The sequence below is a fragment of the Vulpes lagopus genome, chromosome 5 (assembly GCF_018345385.1).
Source record: "Vulpes lagopus strain Blue_001 chromosome 5, ASM1834538v1, whole genome shotgun sequence".
Lineage (NCBI taxonomy): Eukaryota > Metazoa > Chordata > Mammalia > Carnivora > Canidae > Vulpes > Vulpes lagopus.
In genome coordinates this window covers 3,519,484-3,545,922 of record NC_054828.1, presented here as the reverse complement: position 1 = coordinate 3,545,922, position 26,439 = coordinate 3,519,484, and the positions used below count along the sequence as shown (strand labels likewise).

Below are 26,439 nucleotides of genomic sequence, written 5' to 3'. Positions count from 1 at the left end.
GGCTCAGCCTGAGGGTCGGGGGGTCGTGATGCAAGCGACTGGGTGACCACTGGGCCTCAGAAAGGGCCCATAAGCAGAGGACAGGAGGGCCTGAGTCCTGGCCATTGGGACACCAGGGTTGGGCAGGAGGTATGTGAACAAGGAAGGGGTAGCCGAGCACCTTGACTTCACTATATAGAGAACCAGTGAGTGTGCAAGACAGAGAAAGAAAATGGCGTAGGAGTGCAGTGTGTGTGTGTGAGTGTGGTGTGTATGGTATGAGTAGGTGTGGTATGACACACCTACTGGGGTCCTGGGTGTGTATGTGGAGTGTATACATGCATGGTGTGATGTGATGTGTGTGTGTATGTGTGGTGTGCATGTGAGATGTGGTGTGTGTGGTAGGTATATGTGCACATGCACGCATGTGTGTGGTGTGCGTGTCATGCAGAGGACATGCATGTGTTGTATAGGTGTGTGTGGTACTCGATGTGTGCCTGTGTGCATGGGGTGTGATGTATGAGGTATGTGATGTGTGCATGTGTGAGGTGCGTGTGGTGTGTATGTGATGCAGGGGACATGCGTGTGTTGTGTACGTGTGTGTATTATGTGATGTGTGCATGTGTGGTGTGTGTGCAATGTGGAGGATGTGTGTGTGCACAGGCGTGTTACCGTCATGGCAGGATGGGAGAGGAGGGGCAGGGCTGGAACCAGGGAGATGCTGATGTGACTCCACACCCGCACCTGCCAAGAACAGGCTTCAGAACCTGCCCAGGGCTGCTTGTGGACGGAGCCAGAGGGACGACAGGGTCCCAGCCAGCGGGGAAAGCGGGGGCACGGCCAGACGGAGACCCTCAGGATTGGAGCAGGGCTGGGGATGGGCCCAGGATGGGAAGGCGTGCACACATTCCATGACTTAGGTTGTTCAATTAATAAAGGGACAAGTCCCTCCTAATCCTAAGACATAGCTAAGTGCCTGGAACTAGAAAAACCAGAACTTCCAAAGGTGGCGAGGAAAGGAGGCATCGGGTGCGAAGCATAAAAGGCACGTTGAAGCGTGAAGTTTAGGCACAATTGGAGATCAATGAGGCACACAGAGGGCAGAGCGTCAGGAGATAGTGGGGCAGCGTCAGGGTCAGGTCCTCAGACACAAGGACACCGAACCGGAACCCCCTCCCAAGCCCCTCGACCCGTCCTCAGCGGATGTCAGGGTCCCGAAAGGGGTCTCGCATCTTAACAAAAAAGACATGATCCAACAGCGTGGTTCACGTCAGAAGCGTCATCACTAGGGAAAGCACAGAGACGGGAGACAAGGGACAGGGGACGCATCAGGGTCTCTGAAAACGGGAGGGGACATCAGAAATGGTTAGACACTGGGAAAATTTGCCTGCCCATCCATCCTTCCGCCCACCCAGGGCCTCAGCCCTGCCCTCCACCAAACCCCCGAGCACCACTGCCAGGGACAGAGCTTCCCCGAGAGCAAGCTCCTGGGCGGTGCCTCGGTTTCCCCACTGTAGGCAGGATTTCTGTGTCTTGCCCTGGAGCAATCCCTAGCACCCTAGGGGGTTGGTGTCAAGGTGAAATGAGCTGGTTCTGTAGAGCTCTGAGCTGAGCACCTGGCCCACAGGTGACTGTGGGCACTGTGGTGCCACTGTGACTCCCTGTTATTTTTTTTAAGATTTTACTTATTTATTCATGAGAGACACACAGAGAGAAGCAGAGACACAGGCAGAGGGAGATGCAGGACTCGATCCCAGGACCCCAGGATCACAACCTGAGCCGAAGCCACCCAGGCACCCCATGACTCCCTGTTATATTAATAGACTTATTGAGACTGGAGGCCTCACCTGTCCACCCCCAGCCCCACCCCCAGCCCTTCTCCACACCCCTCCTCCGCTGTTGGACTTTTCTCACATCCCCGTCCTCGGTGACCGGCTCTGCCCTGGAGCCTCCCCCACCAGGAGGCAAGGCTGCCAGAAAAGGCCTCTGCGGGGAGCCCGGACACCTGCCGGCCCCCCTCCCTGATGCCCCCACCCACCGGGAGGGAGGGGAAGCCGGAAGCCAGACCACTGCAGGCTTGTCCAGGTCAGGGCGTTCTCTGGGCCGTCTCAAATGACTTCATTATTGTCTCTGAAGCAATTTCCCAGAACCCCAGACACACCCATTTTTTAAAATCTAAATTTAAAAAATGCATTCCAGCAGGAAAGAACAAAAATGACTCTGGTTTATCCACAGCTTTGGCTTTGCTCACGGGAGTCACCTACACATGGGAGGCAGAAACCCGGCTAACCGGAATAATCGGTGTGCATTTTCAGCTCCTGGTGCTTGAAACAGAAGGTTCCTGCAGGCGCGTGGCCCAGTGCGGCCCAGCCAGTCCCAGCCAGTCCCAGCCAGTCCCAGCCAGTCCCAGCCAGTCCCAGCCCCGGGGCACATTCAAGGACCCCACCTTTCAGAAAAGGGGTGCTCCCCCCACCCTCCCTTTCCTCACACCCACAAGGGGCCCAGGAAAGAGGCAACCCTGAAGTCAGCTAAGCGGTGGCCCGGAAAGTCCCGTCCCTGTCCTAATTCCCAGAACCTGTGACCACTGCTTCACACGGCAAAGATGGGATCAAATTAACGGTCCTGAGATGAGAGACCCCAGCAATCCCGTGTCCACACCACACGTGCGAGGACGAAGGCAGATTGGAGCGGTGTGGCCACAGCCCAGGGCCACCTGAGGCCACCCGGAGCTGCAGGAGACAAGGAAGGACCCTCCCCAGAGCCGTCAGCGGGACGGGACACCGTCGATTTCAGAATTCTGGCCTCTGACACTGTCCAGAACACACTCCTGCTGCTTAAAGCCCCCCAGGGAAGCCCCCGGAGCTTGAGCCAGTCCTAATCGCGCTCCGAGGGGACCGGCCCGGTTCCATCCCCCAGAGACCCATGCCAGTTCTCAAACCGCAGCCTGAGAGCCTGCGAGCATCTCCCTGAGGCTCAGTGGACCCGCAGCTGCTGACCACAGAGTGCCCTCTGTCCCCCCCAGGTCCTCGTGGGGCCCTGGCTGGCAGTGGCCGAGGACACAGGAGGCACTGAATGAACACACAATGCAGGTGCACTTCCCGGATCTTGGCTGCCCAGGCTGGTGGGAGAGGCCGACCGGAGGGCACTGGGCACTTACACGTGGTCATCAGGCAGGCTCAGCAGGGGGTGACCACCAGGACCCGAGTGCCCAGATCCCCCTCTCGGCTCCTTCACACGGCACTTACCATCCCCCCAACCCTCACCCCCGCCAAAGCAAAGTCACAGTCCCTTCCAAGCTAGGGGAAGGGCCGGGGTTGGGAGCTCAGAAGGATACTGGTGGCGGCTTCGGAGGTGCCAGGACCCAGAATGAGGCAGAGCCTGGCAGCCTGGGCCCCAGCCAAGCCCCCCCACCCCTGCCCGGTCCTGGGGGGGACACAGTCTTCACAATGCCCTGGGGCCTGAATACATGCCAAGAAGCCCCAGTACACGTCCGGGGCTCCCCGAGTTCCCGTCTGGGCCTCTGCAGCTGCCTCCCTCCAGGTGTTGGGGTAGCTACACTGCCTGGAAACATCGTCTTGGGAGGCACTCCCAGCTTTGGGAGACGTTGCTCAGGGAGGCCCTGGGACAGCCCTGTGGCCAGGGCATCTGTCTGCAATGTGTCAAGAACCAGCTCCAAGATGACATCTCGGACACAGGATATGATTTAGGTCTAAGGGCACAGGGACACCCGAGGGTGTGAGGGAGGGCGGGCCTGGGGAGGTCTCCTAGAGAGAGGCCGTGCAGGTGGGGATGAATGGGGTGCCACACCCGGGGGGGTGCAGAGGCGCAGGACCCAGCCCAAGCAGAGCAGCGAGCGGGCTGGCTGTGCCACCAAGGGGGGAGGGATGGAGGGAGGGCTGAGGGTCAGGCACGATCCTGCAGACCCGGGGGTGGAACCGGTGGTGGAAGGTGACGCTGGCAGCTGTACGCCTCAAGGCCGGGAGGGGGTCCCCACCGCTTTATCAGCTTGCAGGGAAACTGTGCCAGTTCTCAAACAGCAACGTGTCCAAACTCAGCTGGAATGCTAACTGAAACCTCTGTCATCCGTACACACAGCAGCTCAGCCCCCAGATGGTTCGAATTCCACATCCTGCGTGGTGCTGGGGAGGTGGGCTGGTTTCTTGGGGCAAATCAATGTCCAGAAAGAAGACATTTTCTTTATTCATGGCTCGGAATCAGCAGAACCCCAGGGAGCCCGGCTAACACGAAGCCCTCCCTCTGGGGGTGTCCGGCAGCCCCATCGGATGAGTCCTGCCTGGCCATCTGGCCCCCAGGGCCATCTGTCCACCCCCACGATGGGCTCACACCGGCAGGATGCGGCCAGAGACCACTCTCAGGCCAGGGACACAAGCCGACTGGCTAGCAACTCCCGATGGCCCTCAGCCCTGCGTCCCCAGACAGCGGGGGACAGCCCACCCCCATGGGGCTGCCATGGCAAAGGCCTCGCTCACTCATCCCTGCCACAAATGTCTACTGGGTGCCAAGTGGGTGCCAGGTGCTGCGGGGGTGGGAGGCAGGAGTATGGGCAGCACAATGATGGAATCCCCCAAAGATGTCCTGTGGTTCAAAGGGGGAGCTCGAGTGGGAAGGCCGTGTTGGATCACGGGGGGCTGCGGTGATCACAAGGGTCCCCACGAGATGGGGTGGGGGGGCACAGAGGGCCAAGGGTCAGTAGCGGGAGACAGGATGATGGAGGCAGGGGCTGGAATGAGGGGAAGGAGGGGCCAAGGAGTCCGGGCGGCCTCTAGATGCTGGAAGAGGAAATCCTCCCCCTGAGCCTCCAGGGGGACCCATGAGAGAATAAACCCTCACCTTTAAGCCACTCGTTGTGGGACTTAGTGCAGCAGCTGCGGGACCCTGGCCAGGGGCGACCCGGTGAGCCTGGCCTCTGCAGCTGTCCAAAGGCACTCCCACGGGGGCTGATCCGCAGGGGGGCTGGCGTGACCCGACCCCAGAGGGGCGCTTTGATGGCACAGGGGGGCTCGGCCGCAGGAGGCACCTGCTCGGGCCACGCCGCTGCCTGCCACTGGACATGCTGGTTTACGCTTTTGCTCCTCACCAGCTCATGCCCATGACCGGCTCCCCTGTCCACCTGGAAGCCACCAGGAGGGACTGTGGCTCCCGTGTTCCCGGGTTGAGGTCTCTAAGAGGAAAACAAACCACAGGAGCCTGACACCCACCCAGGAGTGTCCTCGGGGGCCAGCGGAGTCTCAACAAGCAGGTTGACAAGAGGTGGCCACCACTGCAGACCACCAGAAGCCCTGAGGCGTGGAGAACTATGTCCCCCCACCACCACCAAAATCGTATGTTCAGGTCCTGACCCCGGGCACCTGTGACTGAGATCTTATTTGGAAACAGGTCTCTGTGGACATGATCAGGTTAAAATGAGCTTCCGCCAGACAGAGGGTCCTTAGCCTATGACCGCTGTCCTTCAAAGAGTGGGAAACTGGGATGCAGACCCAGGACACACACAGGGGAAGGCCAGGGAGAAGCACCTCCAAGTTTAGGAACGCCACGGGCCCCCGGGCACCAGAAGTGCCTCCAGAGGGAGTGCGGGCCGGGCCACACCTCGGTGCCAGACCCGTGGCGACACCACTGTGAAAATAACGTATCCCCGTGGTTCTGAGCCCCCCAGTGTGAACGCCTCTACGCAGCAGCCCCCAGGAAGCTAACGGGCGCCCACAGGGGCCTCCAGGGTTGGTCTGAGGAACGTGCTCACCCCCCAAGGCCACTCGGCCCAGGAGAGGAGGAGGACACTATGGATTTCATGGAGAACAGGAGATTCCTGCCTAAACCTACCCACGCTGCAGTCTCAGTGCATGAATTTTTTTTAAAGATTTTATTTATTTATTCACAAGAGACACAGAGAGAGAGAGGCAGAGACACAGGCAGAGGCAGAAGCAGGCTCCATGCAGGGAGCTGGATGCAGGACTCGATCCCAGGACCCCGGGGTCACACCTTGGGCTGAAGGCAAACGCTCAACCACTGAGGCGTCCCCTCAGTGCACTATTTTAAGGAAAATAAAGTCACCCTGAAGTGCGATGACGCCCAGCTTCACAAGAACGTCTGAACGAAACACTGGATATCCTCAGCTGGAATCTAGACACAGATTCGACAGAGGATGAAGAGGCACTCGAGAGCGCAAACCTCGCAGTGACCCCGGCCACCCGAAGAGCACCCCTTCCCGACAGAGGACCCCACTTCTGCTCCGAGATCTCATTATAGGCCAGGCAATGATTTTCCTTTCGAAGGACGACGACCCCTCTGGTCTAAGGACCAAACCTCAAGGGGGACCTGTAGCCCCCCGTGGGCCATGTGTGGATGCCCCTCTGTGCAGGGGGGACGCCGCAGCTCACACGGAGGCGTGGGCCCCGGCCCGGGACCGTGCAGCATGCTCGTGTGCCACATGATGATGGAAATTTCATGACTCTTACAAGAGAATGCAAGACAAAACGTGCAGTTGGGAGTACTGTGCATTTTTTAAACGACACAATCTGAGCCATGCCAGAATTGGTTTTAAATATTCTCCTTCACAGAGAAGATGATTAGGTTGTTATACCAGCAGTTTCTCAGACCTTGGACTCATACATAATGTCCTGGCTCTGAAGTTTCCCACGGGGGACGGTCAGGGCCCCCAGTCCTGGGGAGGCCACCACAGAGGACGGTCCTGGTCACCGGAAGACGCTTGCACAGGACAACTGGGACAGTCCACCCAGGGGCAGTTAGCACAAACCGTAAACCCAGTATCACTGAGACTCTCCTAAGTGACGCTGACCCACTGGCCCCCAAACCAGCTGAATCTCAGCTGGGGAGCACCCATTCTACTGCGGTGTCCAGCTGCACGGACGCCGAAGCCCGGGGACAGCTGTGTGCTTCATGCTCAGAGGCAGGGCTACTCTCCAGCCTTCGCTGAAACACCTTCTGAATCCAGTTGAGTGGCCCAGGGATCTAACATCATATGCTCCAGGGGCACCTGGGTGGCTCGGCGGGTGAGCATCTGCCTTGGGCTCAGGGTGTAATCACAGAGTCCCGGATTCGAGTCCCACATCGGGCTTCCTGCGTGGAGACGGCCTCTCCCTCTGCCTGTGTCTCTGCCTCTCTCTCTGGGTCTCTCATGAATAGACAAATAAATAAATCTTTAAAAAAAAGTTAAAATCAGGGCAGCCCCGGTGGCGCAGCGGTTTAGCGCCGCCTGCAGCCCAGAGCGTGATCCTGGAGACCCTGGATCAAGTCCCATGTCAGGCTCTCTGCATGGAGCCTGCTTCTCCCTCTGCCTGTGTCTCTGCCTCTCTCTCTCTCTCTGTGTCTCTATGAATAAATAAATAAAAATCTTTAAAAAAAATAAAATCATACACTCCAGAATAAACAGGACCCTAAGAAGACTCGGCCAGAGCGACCGACGGTGGGGGGCAGTACCCCAAATGTCTTGGCCCAGGCACGGCCACGGCCGGCCTCCCCTCCGACAGGCGGAGTGCTGAGCATTCAGGAACCCCCCACCCCCGGGATATCAGAGTTGCTGCGCCCTCAGGAATGCACCCCATGGGCAGCCATTCATCTGTGACCATAAATCACCTTGCAGTTCTCCATAGCGAGAAGGCACTCGTCTGTGAGAAGCCTGGGAGCACGCGTTAGCACACAGCTGCGGTGAGAGCAGGGGCTCGGCCAGAAGGGCAGAGTCATAAATACCTCACCTCCTCCCCTAGAAGGGACCCTCCTGTCCCCTCCAGCTCAGTGACAACAGCAGCAAAAGCATCCCCAGGACGTCTAGGCCGGGCCAGTTAGACCCTGACCCCTTCATATGTGGATGAGCACTTACGAAGCACCTTCTGTGCGGCTGGCACTGGGCACTGGAGCAGATGACACCAAGCAGACATGGTGGGGGGCTGCTGAGGGAGACAAGTGGTGGTAGGAAGGTGACATTCGGGAAGACATGGAGAATGTGCACGCGACAGGCAGGGGCCACAGTGAGAGCAGCATGCTGTTTTCAGAAGGTAAGCAAAGGGCCGTTGCAGAGGGGCGGGCCCAGGCCTGAGAGCGGGGGCGGGGGAAGGGGCGGGACCCTGGGAGGGCTTGGGCGGCACCGCTGTGACCCAGTGCCCTTCCAACTGTCCTCTGTGGTCTCTCTGGGCGCCCCACAGAGAGCAGGTCCCCGGGCGGGGAGAGGCAGGGCTGAGGCCACAGCCTTCAGGTGCGTAGAGAGGTGGGCATGGGATGTGGAGGTACAATCGTTGGGACTTGGTTGCTCATTAGTCATGGGGTGCAAGAGGGGAACCCCTGTGAACCTGGGGAGGAGGGGCAGGGTGGACGAGCCTGGCCCCTGCAGCACATGAGCTCAGGACGGAGATCCCAGGTCCCCCATGTAGCTCTGCCCCTTGGAGTTCCTAAAGCTGGATGACAACTGTCCCCTCCTCATGGGGCTGTGGAAAGGGGCTGGAGCACTCAGTCATCGCCACGGCCGCCGCCAGCAAGCATCACATCAGGTGTGCAGGTAAATGGGGAAGCCCGCCGTGCCGGCCTGGAAGAGGCCACAGGGTGGGCGAGCAGGAGCCCAGTAGCCGAGCACTGGGTTGGAATCCTGCCTCCACGAGCAGCCGGTGGTAGTGGGGCCCCTCACTCCAGCACACACATACACGCGCACACGCACACATCAGCAGGACTGCGCTCCGTGTGGAGCTGTCCTGGGTGCTGTGGGATGCTGAGCACCTGGCACCCACCCACCAGCACCCCACCCCTGGCTGTTACAGCCAAATATGTCCGGGGTGGGGGCGCCTGGGTGGCTCAATAGGTTGAGTGTTCTCCTGACTTCGGCTCAGGTCATGACCAGGGTCATGAAATCGAGCCCCACCTCAGGCTCCACGCTTAGTGCAGAGTCTACGATTCTCTCTCCCTCCATCCCCTCTGCTCACGCTCTCTCTGGAACTCCCTCTCTCTAAAATAAAAAATATATATATTTTTAAAAATGTCCTTGGGTAGTGCCAGGTGTCCCTGGGGGCAGAACTGCCCAGTGAGAACTACTGGGCCAGAAGCCACTGTTCTGTTCCACACCTGAGCCTCTGCATGAATAAACGGGGCCTAATGTTGATGCAGAAACTGGGCTAATGCACGTGGAATCATATAGAACAGCACAGCTCGCTGAAGGCTCACGAATATTAGCCCCAAGCTACCACTGTCCTGAGAGACACAGAAATAAAGGAATCACACCCAATGTGTCAGCAGAGCAACCAACACAGAAACACGGCACCGAGGATGTCGGGAAACTTTCCAGAACCTTCCCAGAGCAGGGGCCAGCTCGCTCAGGGGCATCTGCCGAGCTGGGAGGAAACCAGGACAGCGTCCACGGCCCCTTGAGACACCCTGTCTTCCTGCTCCCGGGGTAAGGCCGCCTCCCCGTGACCACGGGGTCCGTCCCTGGGGCCAGGCTGTCCTCGGAGGCCTGTGTGGATTTAAGAAGCACAGGGGAGCTGCCGGGTGTCTCCCCAGCACCCGATGCAGGGAGCTCTTCCTGGATTAGCGGGTCGTCTCCCGTCGGGGGTGGCACAGGAAGCCGGGGTGTTCCGGGGGCCCTGGGCCGCTTCCAGCCGCCAGCCGCGGCCGGGGCTCGGCTTACCGGGGAGCCGGTAATAAAACCCTCCCGACGACAGGGCCGCCTTCAGCACCAGCAAATGAGCGCAATTACCGGCCGCAAGAGGAGGAGGGCTTCAAAGGCAGAAAGGGAGACGCAGGGGAAGAGGGACCGAGCAGAAACAATCCGTCTGAGCCCGTCTGCATCTCCGAGGGAAACACACGGATGCTTTTAGTGCCAGAGATGCTCAGACGGGTCCTACGCCAATCACGACATCTCGGCGGGTCCCCTGGTGATGACACACCGGGCCAATCCTGGTCATTACCTCTCGAGCAATAACCACCGTGATGAAAACAAAATTGGAGAACTCGGGAAGTCCCTTCTACCCTGCGGGTTGAACCCCCTTAGGAGGGAAAGAGGGCTCCACGGGCCCCAGCAGCCTCAGTTTACCCAGCCCAGACGTGGCCCCAGACTTACGTCCAGGACCTCTGGAACCCAGACCCACTGCTGTGCCCCTGATGTGAGGCTGGTCTCCTCCACCTCCGGAGACCCCAGCCTAGGACTCCACCGGAGTGTGGAGGGTGCCTGAGGGCCTGTCCCCCACCCAGGTCCCCAATGCCACGCGTTGTGACCACTGACAGGGCCAGCTGCACAGACAACCATGGGTGGCCCACCCGACTGGACAGGGGCAGCTCTGACGTGTGCATTGGTCAGACATACAGTAGGCACTCAATTAATACTTACGGAGCAAGGGAGTCACTGTTTACCAACTGAGTCTCCAGAGCACGTAGCCCTTTCCCAGGGTCTGGGGGCCAATGGTTCTCCATCTGAAGCAGGGTTCATGGGAGGAAGCACGCCCCGTCAAGGCCACATGTGTGTGCAGGGGGTGGACAGGGGACAGCAGCTCACGGGGGACAGCAGAAGGGGCCGAGATGCCAGCTCACTGCCGCAAAGGAAGGAGAGGCAGGGACGGGCCACCACCACGTGCTGAAGCTCCAGGGAGCATCCACTATGACTCAGGGCGGGGGGGGGGGGGTACAGGCCTTGGGGGCACAGCCAGGGCCCCGACACGGAGGCAGGAACTGAGGGGGGGCAGGGGTCTCCTTACCTTCCTTCCCCACCACTCCCCACCACTCCCCGGCGTAGCCAGGGATTCAGGCTAATGCTCAGACAGCAACAGGCAGAGGGACGGACGGCCAGCCTCAGACGGGCAGGGGGAGGGGAGGACATGAGGCAGGCCACCGGCTGCCTTCTCGCTGCGCGGCACCGCAGGATGGTGGCCAGGCTGGGGTTCAGATGAGCAAGCCGGGGCGCACACCCCCCAGGTCCTCAGGCTGCCAAACGGCCTCTCTTCCTCCTCGTCTGATGCAGAGCACCGTCCCCCCTCCCCCGCCAGCCCCCGGGCTATGCTCTCTTCCTGCTTCATAAATACCAGCTGATACCCTAAACCCCTGTTCTAAGCAAGGTGAACTCAGGGCTCGTCCCACACAAGCAGAGAACAATTTCTCAGCTGTTTATACTCAACAGGAAAACCAGGCTGCGGTCCACGTTAGAATCACAGAGGCACCTCCGGTACGAGGGAGGCCCCACCTGATGCCAGACGGCTTTCCCGAACACCGGACGGTTGCCATCGGGCCGGTGTGCGTTTCTTTTTCCCCTTTTTCTTTTTCTTCCTTTCTTCCTTTCTTTCATTTTTCTTTCTCTCTTTCTCTTTCTCTCTTTTTTTCAAGATTTTATTTGTTTATTTGAGAGAGAGAGAGAGCACAAGCAGGGGGAGCAGCAGGGGGAGAAGGATGAGGAGATGCCCTGCTGAGCAAGGAGCCCGACGTGGGATGCGACCCCAGGACCTGAGATCATGACCTTAGCTGAAGGCAGACACTTCACCAACTGAGCCACCCGGGCTCCCCTGGAATTTATCTTCCAAACAGGCTGCTCCGGCTACATGTTCTCAAGCACAATCCCTGGCAGCCCTTGGAGCCATTTGTCTTCGCAATATGTCAGGATGTCTCGAGGCAAGCGTGTGTTCAGGGCAAAGAAGATGAGTAATCTCTGTAGTGACAACAGGGTGTGAGCACCGTCTTCCCAGACCCCAGTGATTAACGGCTCAGGACTTCTACCCCCAGTGATACTGGCTGCGACAGCCCATTAAACCCGAGAGCCCGAATGCAGTGCTTCCAGTGCAAAGCCACTTAAAGGAGCGCGTGTCGCTTCATGCATGTGGGTTTTTAGTGGCTCTCACATTATAATCTTCCTCATCAAGAGGGTGACTCCAGGGACACCTGGGTGGCTCAGTGGTTGAGCACCTGCCTTCAGCCCAGGGTGTGATCCTGGAGTCCCAGGATCAAATCCCCCATCTGGCTCCCTGCACGGAGCCTGCTCCTCCCTCTGCCTGCGTCTCTGCCTCTCTCTGTGTGTCTCTCATGAATAAATAAAATATTAAAAAAAGAGGGTGACTCCAATTCACGCAGGGTCCACAGGGACCTCGGGACGCTGGGGGAGATGCCCACCTTGTGCACCGTGAGGGATATGCCACCCTCCTGCCCGTCCCTGCATCACGACGAGGCCATACCCGCACCGGGCCCTTGGCCACCACCCGGGGAGGGAGGGTGAATGGAGAAAGGCGGCTGGAACCCGCTGGACCCCTGCCCGCCTGGCCCTGGGGAGCCCCACGTACCGGTGAAGTCCTCCAGACACTCGCAGGTGTAGCCGCCCTCGCGGCTGTGGCAGCGGCCATGTGCACCACAGGGGCTGGAGTAGCACAGGTCGATCTCCGTCTCGCAGTAGTCGCCCGTAAAGCCGGGCGGGCAGCGGCAGCGCAGCCCCGTGATGGGGTGGATGGGCCGGAAGAGCACAGTGGTGGAGCTGATGAACGGCGCCGAGCTGTCAAACTTGAGCACGGACACGCACTTCATGTAGTTCTCGCAGGGCTCCCGCAGACAGATGTTGTCGTCGAAGGGCAGCACGCGCTGGGTGGACACGGCGGTCAGCAGCGTCCGGTTCAGGTAGATCTGCTCCTGCAGGTCCTCCGATGGGAAAAACTTGTCGCGGACGCCGCCGGGGAGCAAGGCCGAGAAGGTCACGTTCAGGATGTTGGAGCTGACGTCCGTGTCGTTCTGGATGTTGAAGACGAAGACGTCGTCCTTGGTGGTGGACAGCACCGTGGCCACCCCTTCCACAAAGAGGGACAGCAGCGGGGACAGGAACTTCTCCTGCGACATGTTCTCCAGGCGCACGGTGATGCTGTTGGTCAGCATGTCATCCGTGATGATGGTGACGCGCAGGGTGCAGAGTGCCGCCACGCTGTGGATGCCGTCTGTGGACACAAGGAGGGTCAGGGTCACTTGGGGTCCTAGGTGCCCCCAGCCCCACCCGGGAACGGTCTCGGATGCGCTCAGCAGGACAGAACTGAGCCTGAGCCTCCCAAACCCCCCCAAGTCCCCGGGCCTGTCCCTACCGGTGGCCACCTCCTTGACCCCGGCTTCCCAGACCCCATCCTTCTCCCTTCACACCCCGGCTGCCCAAAGGACAGCTCCTGTTGAGCCTGCCTTGCGCCAAAGGACCCCCGCACAACCCCCAGCCCTCAGCAGGACATCCCAGGACCACCCACAACCCAGCCTGGTGCCTCCCCGTCCCCCACCTCACACGTGGGGATGTGGAGCCCCATTTGACCCCCTCTGCACCTGTTCCAGACACCGGGAGACCCCGCTCTGATCGCACCATCCCCAGCCCCACTCAGAACCCACAGTGTCCAGGACGGTGCCATCCAGGTATGGCCTTGGTCAACACGTTGATTTTTTTTCCCCAAAATTGTACCCTATTCATCCCTACGCGCCCAGCACACAGGAGACTCTCAGCAAACGCTGCTCTGGGAAGACACGCAGGAGACAAGGTGCGCCTCAGCCCACACAGGGAAGCAAAGCACGACACGCAGCACTCAGGATCCTGAGACGGGAATGAGTGGGATATCCGGGTTATGAAGCTGAGCCCATCATCGTTGGAGCCCAGGGTCAGAGAGCGGCCCAAAGGGGGCCACAGGGGCTCACCATGGGCCGGCACCATCATCCGCCTTCCAGGCACCCGACAGGTGCAGCCACCCCACCCAGGGGCCATCACATTCCCCCCCAGGCCCCATCCCAAATGTGCAGGGGGACCCTGAGAAAACCTGGCAAAGTTCACATCCTTGGCTCAGATTCTGAGTCCCTGCAGCCCTGACCAACCCTCCTCAACCTGCTCCCCACCCCCTGTGCCCCCTTCCACACGCGGGCACCCCTGGGTCCCACGGGGCACAGGCCATCTGTGTAGGCCAGTGAGCCTTGGCCGGACCCCCTCCTACCCTCCTGGGTGCCCCCCCAGGGCGCAAGAGCCACGGGAGGGACCCCTCCCCACTTGTTTCTGGAACATCGGGACCACTGACAAGAACCCAGGGGCCACCTTGTCGCTGTGACCCCAGCACAGTCCCCGCGGAGGCACAAAGCCCCAAGTCCTGGGGGTGGGACGCACCAAGCTTGTGTACATGGGGACTGTCCCTCTCAGGCCCTGGAGCACCACGAGCCACTTCGGGAGGGACCCCGGGTCACAACTCTCGTCCAAACAGGAAAATGCAGCTGCTCCCCACGCCCCACGCTGCCGGCTCTCCGCCGACCGACCGCGGCAAACCATTCCACCCGGGACTCGTGAAAGCCCAATGGGGCGGGATTCGTAAGTGGAAGCAGCGTGGGTATGGGGCGTCGGTGCGGGAGCCGCAAGGTGAGGGCGTTCTGCCTACGGCGTCCGCGGAGCCCCAGCACAGCACCCGCGGCAGCTCACGTTCCACGGGCCTGGGGCCAGGCAGTCGGGAGAAGCCAGTGGCAGAGTGCCGTCCTCTCCCTCCGTCCCCGCCACGCAGCCCGTTCCCCACCACGGAGAGTGTTTATTCCCCTCCCCGGAACACGGGCGGGACCTGCGGCTGCCTCGGTTGCCCGTGGTCCTCACGCTGCAGGCACCCTAAAACGCCCACCTCGTCACACCAGTCCCCGGGGGGCCCCCAGTGGCTTCCAGAATAAAACCCACACCTCGTACCCCCTCTGGTGGTGGGTCCTCTGTGACCTGTTCCCATCACCCTCCACCGCCCTGCCACGCAGCTCCCTCTTCCTGCCCCAGGACCTTTGCACCCTTGTCTCCTTCCCACAGTGCTGCCCTCCTTGTCAGCTGCTGAGCCCTCCCTCGGCCAACCGGGTCCCGTCACAGGGGCCCTCCCTCCATGCCCCCCCCCCCCCCCCCCCCCCCCGTGCTCTCCTACCTTCCCGCCCGGGAGCGGCATGACCTGTTTCTTTTGTTCACATCTGTCCCCCGGGAGCCCATGAAGACTGAGAACCTTCTGCACACACAGCGTCAGCGTCTGCAGGTTCCCACGCAAGCTCTTGGTCTGGCGATGCCTTTCTTTCTTCCCGGAGGCCCAGGATAATTATCCAGGACAGAGGACCTGCCTGCTTCCCGGTGGCCATCATTACGAAATATCCTTTTTGCCTTAAACCACCAGCCTCCCGCAGGCTGCCAGGAGGGCAGGGCACGGGGGATTGCCCAGGAACAGGGATCTTACAGGGACGGGTGGCTCCCCTCGGGGACACTGCGACCACACGGCACAGAAACTAACGCTGATGGTCGGGAACACAAAACGTGCCCCCTCCTAGGACTCCTCCGCCAACTTCTTTGAGACCAGGGCTCATCCCGGACACCCCACGTCCCGGGAGACGACGGCTTCGCGTCGGACCTACGTCGTCCGGGCTGGATCTCTGGGCCTCCACGGACACACGGGCCTGGCTGCCCACCCACGGGTGCCACGGAAACGAAGCGGGCCTTCCCGACCAGGGAGCGCGGCCTGCAAACCAAGGCGGTGGGACAGATCGGACGGGACAGATCCGATGGGGGCCTGTGCTGCTGGGGGGAAAGTGAGTCGCTTTTCCTCACGGATGAGAAAATGCTTTTGTCCCTGAGCCCGAGAGCTCTCGGCAGGGATGGCAACGCGTCCGCAAGGTTGGCAGGGATTTTGCCCGGGTCCCTGAATTTGTTTTAAATACATTTGTATATTTTTTTAAGATTATTATTTATTTATTCATGATAGACACAGAGAGAGAGAGAGGGGCAGAGACACAGGCAGAGGGAGAAGCAGGCTCCATGCTGGGAGCCTGACACGGGACTCGATCCCGGGACCCCAGGATCACATCATGGACCAAAGGCCGGCGCCAAACCGCCAAGCCACCCAGGGATCCCCAATACATTTGTATTTTAGATCAGTTCCAGCTTTACGGGAATCCTGGGGGGAACGGTACGGAGTTCCCGCATCCTCAGCACCATGTCTTCCCTATAACCAACGGTATCACGTCACTTCCCCAGTTTTGCCTGCTGCCCTTTCCCAGGGCCAGGACCCTCTGCAGGACCCCACAATACAGTTGTCATGTCTCCTTGGCTCCCCCGAGCTGGGGCACCTTCTCACACGTCCCTGGACAGTTTGAGGAACGGCTATCAGGTCCTAGGGATGTGCCGGGTTGCTGACATTAGGTGATTTTTACCTTCCTCTCTATACTTTCCTGTATCATCTTATTTCCCCTACAAGAGCCTGCACAGCAGGTTTATCATTTCAAAGCCCGTTTTCACCCTGGAAGACACGGACCTTGCCTGGGGCTCTTGCCAGCCAGTGCCGCAGGCATCTCGTCTGTGGCTGTGGACAACAGCTACAAGCCAGCTTTGCAGCACCCCCAAATCAGCTAACACCTTCCCCCCTGCTGGTCCTCCACAGATGAGGACCCTGAAGACCAGAGAGGCTGACCATCAAGCCCAGCCGAGGTCACCAGGCCCAGATTGCCTGGGGTCAAGCCCTGCGGACGGTGGCTGGAGGGCCCAGGGGACTGTGGGCCTGGCCTAGGAGGGTCTGCTGAGCACACAGGGGAGGAGAGGGCAGTTTCTGAACACCTGGGGCCTCGGGGACAGGCAGCTAAGGACAAAGCCGGTGCCAGGAGGGAACAAGGCCACTCGCCGTGGCTCTCTGCCACTCTGCCCCAATGCACCCCTAGTCTCAAGGAGACACCTCCAGTTCCTACTGGCGACGCCCAGCCAGGCCTGATGGGCACCGCCCGCGATGCCAGCTGTGGCTGGATCCCCAGGGCGCTGTTTGCTGTCCAGCCGGTTTGAGACAAAGGCCGCCCGCCGGTCCCTCATCCTGCCCCCTCCTGACGCCTCCCAACAGGTAGGGAGGGCCCGCTCGGGCTCCCACCCAAAGCCAGGGGACTTTGAAGTGGTTTCTAGCAGCATTCCTCCCTCCGTGGGGTTTGCCGTTTCCCCGAGGCCAGACTGAGGGCAGACAGCAGGTGCATTGTTTTGATCCGCTACCTGGAGGGCGTCTGGCTTCTCTCAGGACCACAAGAGCCAAACCTAGAACCTGCATCTCGGGATGCAGGCTCACATCATGGGAGCAGGGGGACGTGCGCGATGGGGGATGGCGGGGCCAATGCCAGTGTCGGGCCCAGCGGGCACTCGACCAGCGAAGATGCTGCACCACTGCCCCATCCACGGAGGGGCCCTTGGGTGTCGCCCCCGGGCCCACTGGCTGGAAGGAGCCCTCTCCCATGGAAACGCTCGGTTACTGCCAGGGTGGAGTAACCAAATATTGCGAAAGGAGCCTCGCCTGAGGCTCGCAGCCATGGTAAGGCACCCCGGGCTTCGCCGGGGCCACACCAAGAGGTTCCCTGGGAAACATCCGTCGTGCCTGCCCTTCACTTTATGTCCAGGGCAGACTGCGCAATGTGGAGGAACCTCTGCTGGACGGGAGTCTAGGAGTCTGGCCGCGCTGAACCCCTGGCTGGGATGCGTGGTGGTCACCCAGCCTGAAACGGGCGGTGCTAGGACCAGGAGAGACGGGCGATGCAGGGGCGCCCGCTCCCAGGCAGGCCTCATGGCCTCCACCACCAGGGCCTGCGGCACCCCACCCAGCTGCCCCAACCCCAAGCGCTCCAGACACTGTGGACGTCTGCTGGGGACAGGTCACAACCAGTCCAGCCCGCTCGGGGAAGCCACACAAAGGTTTCTGCATTCTTCCTCTGGTGAGAACCAGGAACACAGGAAGCAGCTGGGCTCGGCGTTTAGTGCTCCGCAGCTGCCAGGCCGGCCCGGGGCCTCCCTCAGTCAGCAGGGCCAGCAGGAAGCCGGTCCAGCCTCACTCTTCTCTGCTGGAGCCTAGCACTAGCCACCCTCAGGTCCCAACCCAGGAAAACCCACAGAGTCCCCTGAGGCAATGATTAAAGTCCAGAACACATCTGAAAGAGCTAGTGAGCTCCTACGTGTTCTCAAACAACACCCTTCAGCAAGACAACGTGGTCCCTGCACCTGCCCAGGGACAGCCCCACAGTCTCCGGGCCTGGACATGTCAAGGAGCGGCTGTCAGCCCAAGACAGCCGTGGGCACTAAAGACGAGGTTTCTAACAAACACAGCAGCACAACAGGCCTGGTGGCCGCGGAGCCCAGGCGCCTGCGCCCACCCTGCTGCTGTGCCCACCCTGCTGCCCACAAGCGACCAACCGCCACCCCACCCACTTGGGCAGGGCAGGAGCCAGTCTGGATCATCCCAGGCTCTGTGCCATCCACCACCCAGCTGGACAGACCCCGCCTCGAGCTCCTCGCCAGCCCCCTGGCCAGTCAGAGTGGCGGGTGACCCCAGCCTCCCCACAGGTAGGTGGGTGTGCTTGTGAGCAAGTGCACACGTGGGCCGCTCCTCCTTCTATGCTCCTGTCCTGAGCTGGGGTTCTGCACACACACGCCTGCGAGTATTGCTTTGAGAATGCTCCCTTAGCTTCATTTAATACTGGACGTTTCTGTGTCCCCAACACATTGCACCGGCCTCACGTCTGGCCCTCGACCCTTGGGCTCACCGGCCGTGCCTCCGAAATTCTGACTGTCCCTGGGCACCACGGGCGACCAAGTTTAAGGCTCCCCAAGTCCCGAGCCCTGCAGTACCCCCGGAACGAGAAGGCCAGAGCCGCCGCCCAGGGCAGTGGGGGACTGCAATCTGGGCCTGGCTCTGTGAGCATCATGCTCTTCAGTTCGGGGGGAAACATCCTCTGATGGCCGAACCCACGCTGTCCCTGCCGTCTCCTGGGAAGCTCAAAAGAAGCAAGAGCCAAGGCTAGGTCTGGGCAGCAGAAGCGGACCCTGGTGGCAGCTCCAAGGCACAGGCAGGCAGGACACTTTGTGTTGTCAATCTTACCAAGGCCATTTGTGGCAGGCAAAACAGTGCCCTCCACCCCAGAGGGGAGGGTCCTAGAGCCTGGAACCTGCCAGAATGCTAGGCGTGGGGAAGGGTTAAAGTTGCTGATAAGCTGACCTTAACATAGGGGGAGCAGCCCCGATTCTGCAGGTGGGCCCCCCACATCATCACCGGGCCCTCCCAAGTAGAGAGGGAGGTGGGAGAGAGAGCGAGCTGCGGACAGAGTGGGGCCAGAGAGATGCCCAGCCGGCTTGAAGAGGAAGGAGCCGCCAGCCCAGGAACACGGGTGCCCGCAGGTCCCCGAAGGCCTTGACAAGGAGCCCAGCCCTGCCACACCTCGGTTCTACCCCAGGGAGGCCGGCATAGGCCCTTCATCCTTCCAACTGCAAGGGAATAAATGTGGGCTTGTCTCAAGCCACCAAGTCTGTGGCAATTTGTGGCAGCAGCAGCAGCAGACAATCCCCTCACTCAGTGAGGTGGCTGTAACCTCGATGCCAAGATCAGACAAGGAGAGCACGAGGAAGAATGAACAGGCCCAGTGTCTCGTGAGCACAAATGCAACACCTCTTTGCAAAGGAAAAGGTCAAGTAAATCTAATAATATATGAGACAAGGCGACCTATCAAGACCAAACTGCACTTATCTCAGGAATTTAGCACTAGGGGAAAATGTGTTAACACAACACCACACCTTTTTTAGAAAGCATATTTGCATCTCAGTAAGTAGAGGAAAAGATAACTATGGTTCTATAACCCTTCACAATAAAGGCTCTTGGCAAACACAAGAGAGACCAGTGCTTCCTTAAACCAACAAAGGGCATCCATAAAGGCCCAACAGCAGGGACGCCTGGGTGGCTTAGGGATTGAGCGTCTGCCTTTGGCTCAGGGCGTGATCATAGGGTCCTGGGATCGAGTCCCACAACGGGACTGAAAAAAGGGAGGGGACGAGTTCTATGAGAGGCAGAACTTGTCTTCATCTACAGCAACCAGAGTATTGGCACAGAGCAAACCAACAGACGCACAGGCAATAGAGAGCCCAGAACACTCCCGCACGCACATGGAAACCTGACATGTTGAGCTGGCAACAGGGAGCATGGACCTATTCCATAAGGGGTCCCAAGACCACGGCCTCTCTATATGGAGGACGAGATGAAATTGGATCCCTACCTCACACCGAACACAAAAATAAATTCCAGTGAATTAAAGACTTAAATGTGAAGGCAAACCCAATTTTAGAAGAGATCCTGCAATATTATGTTTGTGATCTTGAGGTCGGTAAGGATTTTTTTTTTAAGGTTTTATTTATTTATTCATGAGACACACAGAGGGAGAGACAGAGACACAGGCAGAGAGAGAAGCAGGCTCCCTCTGGGGAGCCCAATGTAGGACTCAATCCCAGGACCCTGAGCCGAAGGCAGATGCTCAATGGCTGAGCCACCAAGCATCCCTCGTAAGGATTTCTTAAGATACATAAAACACTAACATAAAAGAAAAATGTTTAATTTTGACATTAACAACAGGTACTTTGCCAAAACTTCGATTTAAAAATTAACGATGAGACAATCCACAGACTGGAACATAGCTGACCCTGAAACAAATAAAAAGATGCTCAATGTCATTAGTAATCTGAGAAACGCAAACTGAAACCACAAGGAGATGCAATTTTACATTCACCAGACTGGCAAAAATTAAGAAGCCAGGCACCAACAATTGATGCCAAGGACGAGCAAGAGAGGAAGGTTTGTCCATTGCTGGTGCAAAGGGGAATTGGTCCAACCACCCTGCAAAACACCGGGAGTTAGCTAAGGGTGGAGAACATTCCCATGCCCGACAGCCAGCAATTCCCAATATACTCCAGGGGAAGCCATGCGTCACGTGCCAGGAGATGCACACAAGAATACGTGCGCAGCAGGACAGGTGTACTAAGAACCCTATGTTCAGAGGCCCCTAGCGGGGCTCAGCGGTTGAGCATCTGCCTTTGGCTCAGGTCATGATCTCAGGGTCCTGGGATCAAGTCCCTGTATCAGGCTCCCCACAGGGAGCATGCTTCTCCCTCTGCCTGTGTCTCTGCCTCTATGTGTCCTCATGAATAAATAAAATATTTTAAAGAAAAAAGAGAACTGTATGTTCATAGGATTGTACGCCATGCAATGGTGCAAGCGACCTGACCACAAGCTGGGGACACCAGAACAGGCGCTAAGGAAAGGCGGGCTGCTGATGAGGAAACACAGGATGGTCCCGTTTATACAAATGCCAGAAACGCCCACAACGGAACGAGACAGGTCCAGAATCCTTTATCTGAAACCCTTGGGATCAGATGGTTCTGGGACCCCAAATCCGGAATATGGTGCACATATGACTGTACACAGCCGCAGAAAGAACCCACAATCAAATACGTAACATGTGTCCGTTGTTCTTTATATCACACACGCATGCATTTGTGATCACATTTCCTCTATTTGAACTCTTCGAAACAGTACAAATTCTTTAGATGGGGACGGGGTGGCGAGGAGGGTCATGTGCGTGAAAGGAGAGAGGCAGAGGAGTTTCTGGCTCCAGTGGGGACACTGTGAGAAGCTCAGGAAGGATGTGAGGTTTTCCCTGTCCCGGGCTTGATGGCTTGAATAAACGGCCCCAAGTACTGTGCCAACCCCCCCACCAACAGGCGAGATCTGTGTGCCTTTCCCCTCGAGTCCTGGCGGGTGCGGTCGGCTGCCACCAACACAGGAGGCCAGGGTGCTCTCATGTGACACCTGGGTCACACACCGCTGAAGGGCCCCACGCATCCGCCTGGCACTGACAGTCACTGTTGAGACAGTCCTGCTCTGCCACTCACCTCCGTGACCTTGAGGTTTCTGAACCTCCCCATGCCTCAGTTTCCTCACCAGTAAAACCGGGGTGATGGGATCTCCTGCTCCCTAGAGGTCTGCAAGGGCTGAGAGAGCCACACACCAGTGGATTCCACACCCCCGAGGACGAGGGACGTGGGGCCCAGAGAGGCTCAGGGGCTGCGCCGGGGGCACCGGGTCCTCCAGTGACGGGGATGCAGGTTGCAATCTTCCTGCCACGGCAGCGGGAGGAGGCCTCGCAGCCTCCACATGGCTCCCTGATGTTTTACACGAACACTTTACAGAGAGAAAATAATTATTAACTGCAGAGGCTTAATGAGGAGAGGGAGCTGTAAGGATGTCTAATACCAATAATTTGTACCTATTTAAGTGCAAATGTGCAACAACAAAGGCAAGTGGAACCAACGGCATCAGACACTGCTTCCTTGCTTCCAGGTAAGGACCAGTGAGCACAGAGAGCCCAGAGCAACACAGGAATCAGACGGCCCCGGGCTCCTAAAACCCCCCCAACAACCGGCTCCGACCTGCCCGTGGGCTCCCAGACCCCGGCCCAGTTCCGATGCACTTGTGGGTTCCAGACCTGGCCCAGCTCTGACACGCCTGTGGGAAAGAGCCCCGAAGGCCTTCAATCCAGAGGCCCAGGGGATGGGGAAGAGAATGGGAGGTGCTGGTGGGCCAGCTGAGGTGGTGGGGAGCAGGTAAGGGGACCTGACGTATACACGCCCCCCACCAGCCCCCCACCTGGCTGCTCAGCCCCGGAGGGCACAGGGCCCTCGCCTACAGCCCGGCCTGTGGTAGTAGCTGCCTGCCACAGGCTTAGCCTTCCTTAGGAGACTGCACAGCATCTGACAGGGATAGAAGGGCCACGCTCACGCACTTGGTCTCCAAATGTCTCTGGGCTCAGGGGCCCTGAAGTCCCTTCCAGAATAATTTTACTGAGACCTCTTTGACATGCAAATAGCACTGTGAGGCTATATTAACCCCCTGACCCCCTCAAGTCAGAGGCCAGGACTCCCCCGGGGCAGAGGGCAGCTGCCCTCACCCTGGGAAGGCCCTCTCGGCCACTCTACATGACACCTGCTCCGGCCAGGCACCGGGGTCATGCCCGCAGCATCCCCGCCCTGTGGGAGAGGCCGGAGTGAATGCTCTCTGCACCTGGGGGACCAAACGGCCAACCTGGCCACCCACCAACAGCAGCAGGTCATCTCTGCTCCCTGGGAACCCTTCCCTGCAGTGGAGTGAAGACCTGACAAATCACTTTCTTCTGCAGAAAAGATCAAATATTGGCCTAGACGTCTATTAATCTGCAACTTACATCACAAGAGCTGAGAACAGAAAAGCAAGGAATTTTTTTTTTTTTTTGTCCTGGTTAAATATTTGCTAAGGAAATTCCTATCCTAAATTTGAAGAGTCTGATTTAGCACGACACTGGCAGGGTAAGACACCGTGGTTTAGAGGACTGGCCAGGAAGTCTGTGGAGGAAGCACAGGGAAGTTACACCCCCCTCCGGGTGCGTGTTCATCTTGCAGCAAATAGAGAAAACGTGCACGTGAGCTATGCCCTTTCTTCTCATCGTCATTCTGTCCTACGTGGGTTTCTTCAGTGGAGTCTTTTAATGACGTCTCTTGGGCCCCCTCCCAACATCCAGATGGTGAAATCAGCCCCAGTATTCACACAGCAGGACAAAGCTGTTTCCCACCTCACGTGTGGTTCTGGCAGAAGAGCCTCCTTCCTCCTATTGGTTCGGTGGGTCCCCCCGCCCCGCCCGTGGCCTTTGTAGCCACCCCCCAACTCCCACCCCCTGAAATTAATGAGCTGGAGGCCCCTCTGCAGGCAGGGGGCGAGGATTCAAAGCCAACTGGCAGCTCCGGTCGGGGGTGGGGGGTGAGGCCGCCCGGAGCGGGGGCAGCGAGGCTCATGATTGGGGGAGCCGCGGGGGGACACCTCCAGGGAAGCCCAGGATGACATCTGGCCCACTGACACCTTGCCCTTCATGACGTGCCCGGATCGGAGCGGCTTGCGATTGGGAACAAGCCATGTCTCCAGGATCCAGGACGGGCAGCTTGCCGGGCTCCGTGCAGCCCCAGGGAAGGTGCCGGAACCGGAGAACGTGGAACCGCCCCTCAGATGCCCCTTTGCGCGACCGTGGCCCACGGACTCCACTCCCAGCACGAGTCGGGGAGCAGGTTCTCTCCGGAGTCATGCACACGGCCCGGGCTGCTGGCCCCAGTGTCGCACCTCCACCTGTCACCCCATACCCAAAGGCCGCTGGTCTTACCTCCGCTCCCCACCCTTGCAGGCCACCTGGCTAGCCACTGAGCACCTACTGTATGCATGGCCACCGTGCCTCCCTCACGCCCCAACACACGCACCACACACTCACACACTCTCACACTACGCACTCACACGCTCATACTACATATTCCCACCCTACATGCACACACGTGTCCACACACTCCACACTCATACTATACACACTCCACACTCAGATACACACACACTACACATTACTCACACACATACACATTCACAATACACAGAGCATCCACATCCACACTCATAAACTGCGCATGACCCACGCACGCACTACACACTGCATGCTCACACACAGACATGCTCACACACATCCACACACTATGCACTCATACACTGCACAGTCCCACGCAGACATGCTCACACACACACACACACACACTCACAGGCACACATTTCCGAGGTTCTGCGGGAGAACGCTAGCTCCAAGTTTGTTCTGGCGCCTTTAAGCGTGGGTCTGAGCAGATGAAGAGATTAGTCTAATATCAGATATCCTGTTATTAAATGATTAAAAGATGACTTACAAGTAACGAAGTGGATTTCCCAGGTATGGCACCCCAAGGGTCCTGAAAAGGGTATATAAGTTCACTCAGGAATTACCACAGGGAACCACATTTACAAACTTATTTATAATTAGAAATTATTTAGTATAATAAATCTTCTTAAAGATTGTAATCTGCAACCTAAACTCAAATTAACTAATTAAAATCGTTATCACTCGTTAATTCAAATATTTGCAGCCGTCTGTGTGCCAGGCCCAGATCTAGGGCTGCCAGGAGGAAAACCCCAGTCTTGTCCTCCTTAGCCTGACAGATGGGGCCACAATCAGGGTGTGGAAAGTGCCCTGGGGGAACATTCAGGGTAAGAATGGTGGTGTGGAGGGAGAGGTGTGGGGTGCTGGGGAGTGGGGGAGGGGTGTGGGGTGCTGGGAAGTGGGGGAGGGGTATGAGGTGCTGGGGGAGTTTGGAGAGGGGTGTGGGGTGCTGGGGGAGTGGGGGAGGGGTGTCAGGGTACTGGGGGAGGGGAGGAGGAGTGCTGGCAGGGGGAGAGGCCGCCCTGAGCTTCATCTGCAGGAGGACAGGGCCCAGCAGGCGGGAAGAGCAGCTGGGTGAAGGCTTGTGTCCAGCACAGGCCCCAGGCTGGTACCGTCCCTGTAATGTCACCGCACCTGGTGACGACAAGCGGGGGCCATGCGTGCTCTCTCCCAGAGGCACTCACAGCAGAGCTACACCACAGGCTCATGCCCTCCCTAGTCGGCCTCGAGGGGGTGGCTGGCAGAGACCCAAGCATGGCCCGGGAGGCTGAGGCACCAGCTGTGGGGGGATGTGGCTGCAGAGTCTGAGAAGGAGCCCAGCCTTTCCCGCCCCCGAGCCTCTGCCCGTGCCAGTCATCCACAGGGACCAAAGTGTGGCAGACGGAAAACACAGCATGTGGAGCATCCACAGAGGCCCCAGCGAATTGTGTATGCACGTGTGTGCATGTGCACCTGCCTGCCTGTGTGCATGCACACACACGTGTGGACCTGTGGGACCGTGAGGGGACATAGTGTTAACTGGCCAAGTCCCCAACCCCCAGCACTGTCCCGCAGGCAGCATCTGAGAAGGGCAAGTGTGCCGATGAGGCTGCGCCTGGCATCAAGGTGGGACTCCGGGGCGGCCCCACACGCCTCACCCAAGGACCCAGAAGGAGCAAGGCCTCCCTCGGCCCCACAACAGGCAGGCTTCTAGGAACAGCGCTGGCTGCTGAAGACAGGAGACTGCTCCTGCACGCTTCAGTGGCACTTTCCAGCATGTGACACCCGGGGTCACAGTGGCAGGAAGGGATATATCAGCCCAGATCCCTGGAAGTGCCCCTACCCCACAGCAGGGCCAGGCCACTTCCCTGCCAGGTGGACACTGACCTAACATGGCCAGTGAGTTGGGTTCTTCTAGAGTGAGTGTTTTCAGTTTGCAACTGTCTCTGGGCTGCCTGAGTGCCTCCTCTTTGCTCAGAATTGTTACCCAAGTCGCTGCTTTTCCCAATTCGTCAACTTCACACCAAAAGTGCCCGCCAGTGATTATCTCGGGGTCCCCTTCCTGGCCCCACTGTGGGGGTGGGAGGTGTGCCTTCTGACGTAGGACTTCTAACTATTAACCCGAGGCCCCGGTTCCCCCCACTCCTGATCTTGGGGCAGAGCAAGATGCCATGTATCACCCCTGCCGGGAAGGCTGTCCTGATGGCAGGTCAGGGCTGAGCTCCAGGCACCGCGGCCTCTGCAGGTACGGAGTGGCCGTCACAGCCTTTCTAATTAGAGGGGCAGCCACTGCTCAGCTTCTGAGGTGCCCTTGCTGCCTCAGCCTCCTAAGTTCGGATGCTCCCCAGCTCAGGCCTCCGCAGGCCTGGGGTTCTCTCTCACAAGCCCCTGAGAACAGCTTTCGGGCCTGCTCAGCATGAGAGCAGGCCCTTCCCTCCCCTGGCGGGCTCA

General features: G+C 58.9%; 1 protein-coding gene and 1 long non-coding RNA gene across 2 annotated transcripts in view; one reads left to right on the top strand and one right to left on the bottom strand.

Annotated features, from left to right (window-relative positions):
• Positions 1 to 26,439, bottom strand: part of CELSR1 (cadherin EGF LAG seven-pass G-type receptor 1) — a 134,153-nt gene that overhangs the window by 67,112 nt on the left and 40,602 nt on the right. The window contains exon 2 of the mRNA XM_041754704.1: positions 12,255 to 12,893. Coding sequence (XP_041610638.1) covers positions 12,255 to 12,893 — 639 coding nt within the window. The remainder of the gene's footprint in view (positions 1 to 12,254; positions 12,894 to 26,439) is intronic.
• On the top strand, positions 8,050 to 11,179 carry LOC121490744. The gene is made up of 3 exons (XR_005987758.1): positions 8,050 to 8,206; positions 9,235 to 9,391; positions 9,660 to 11,179. It is a non-coding gene; the product is annotated as an uncharacterized LOC121490744 (long non-coding RNA).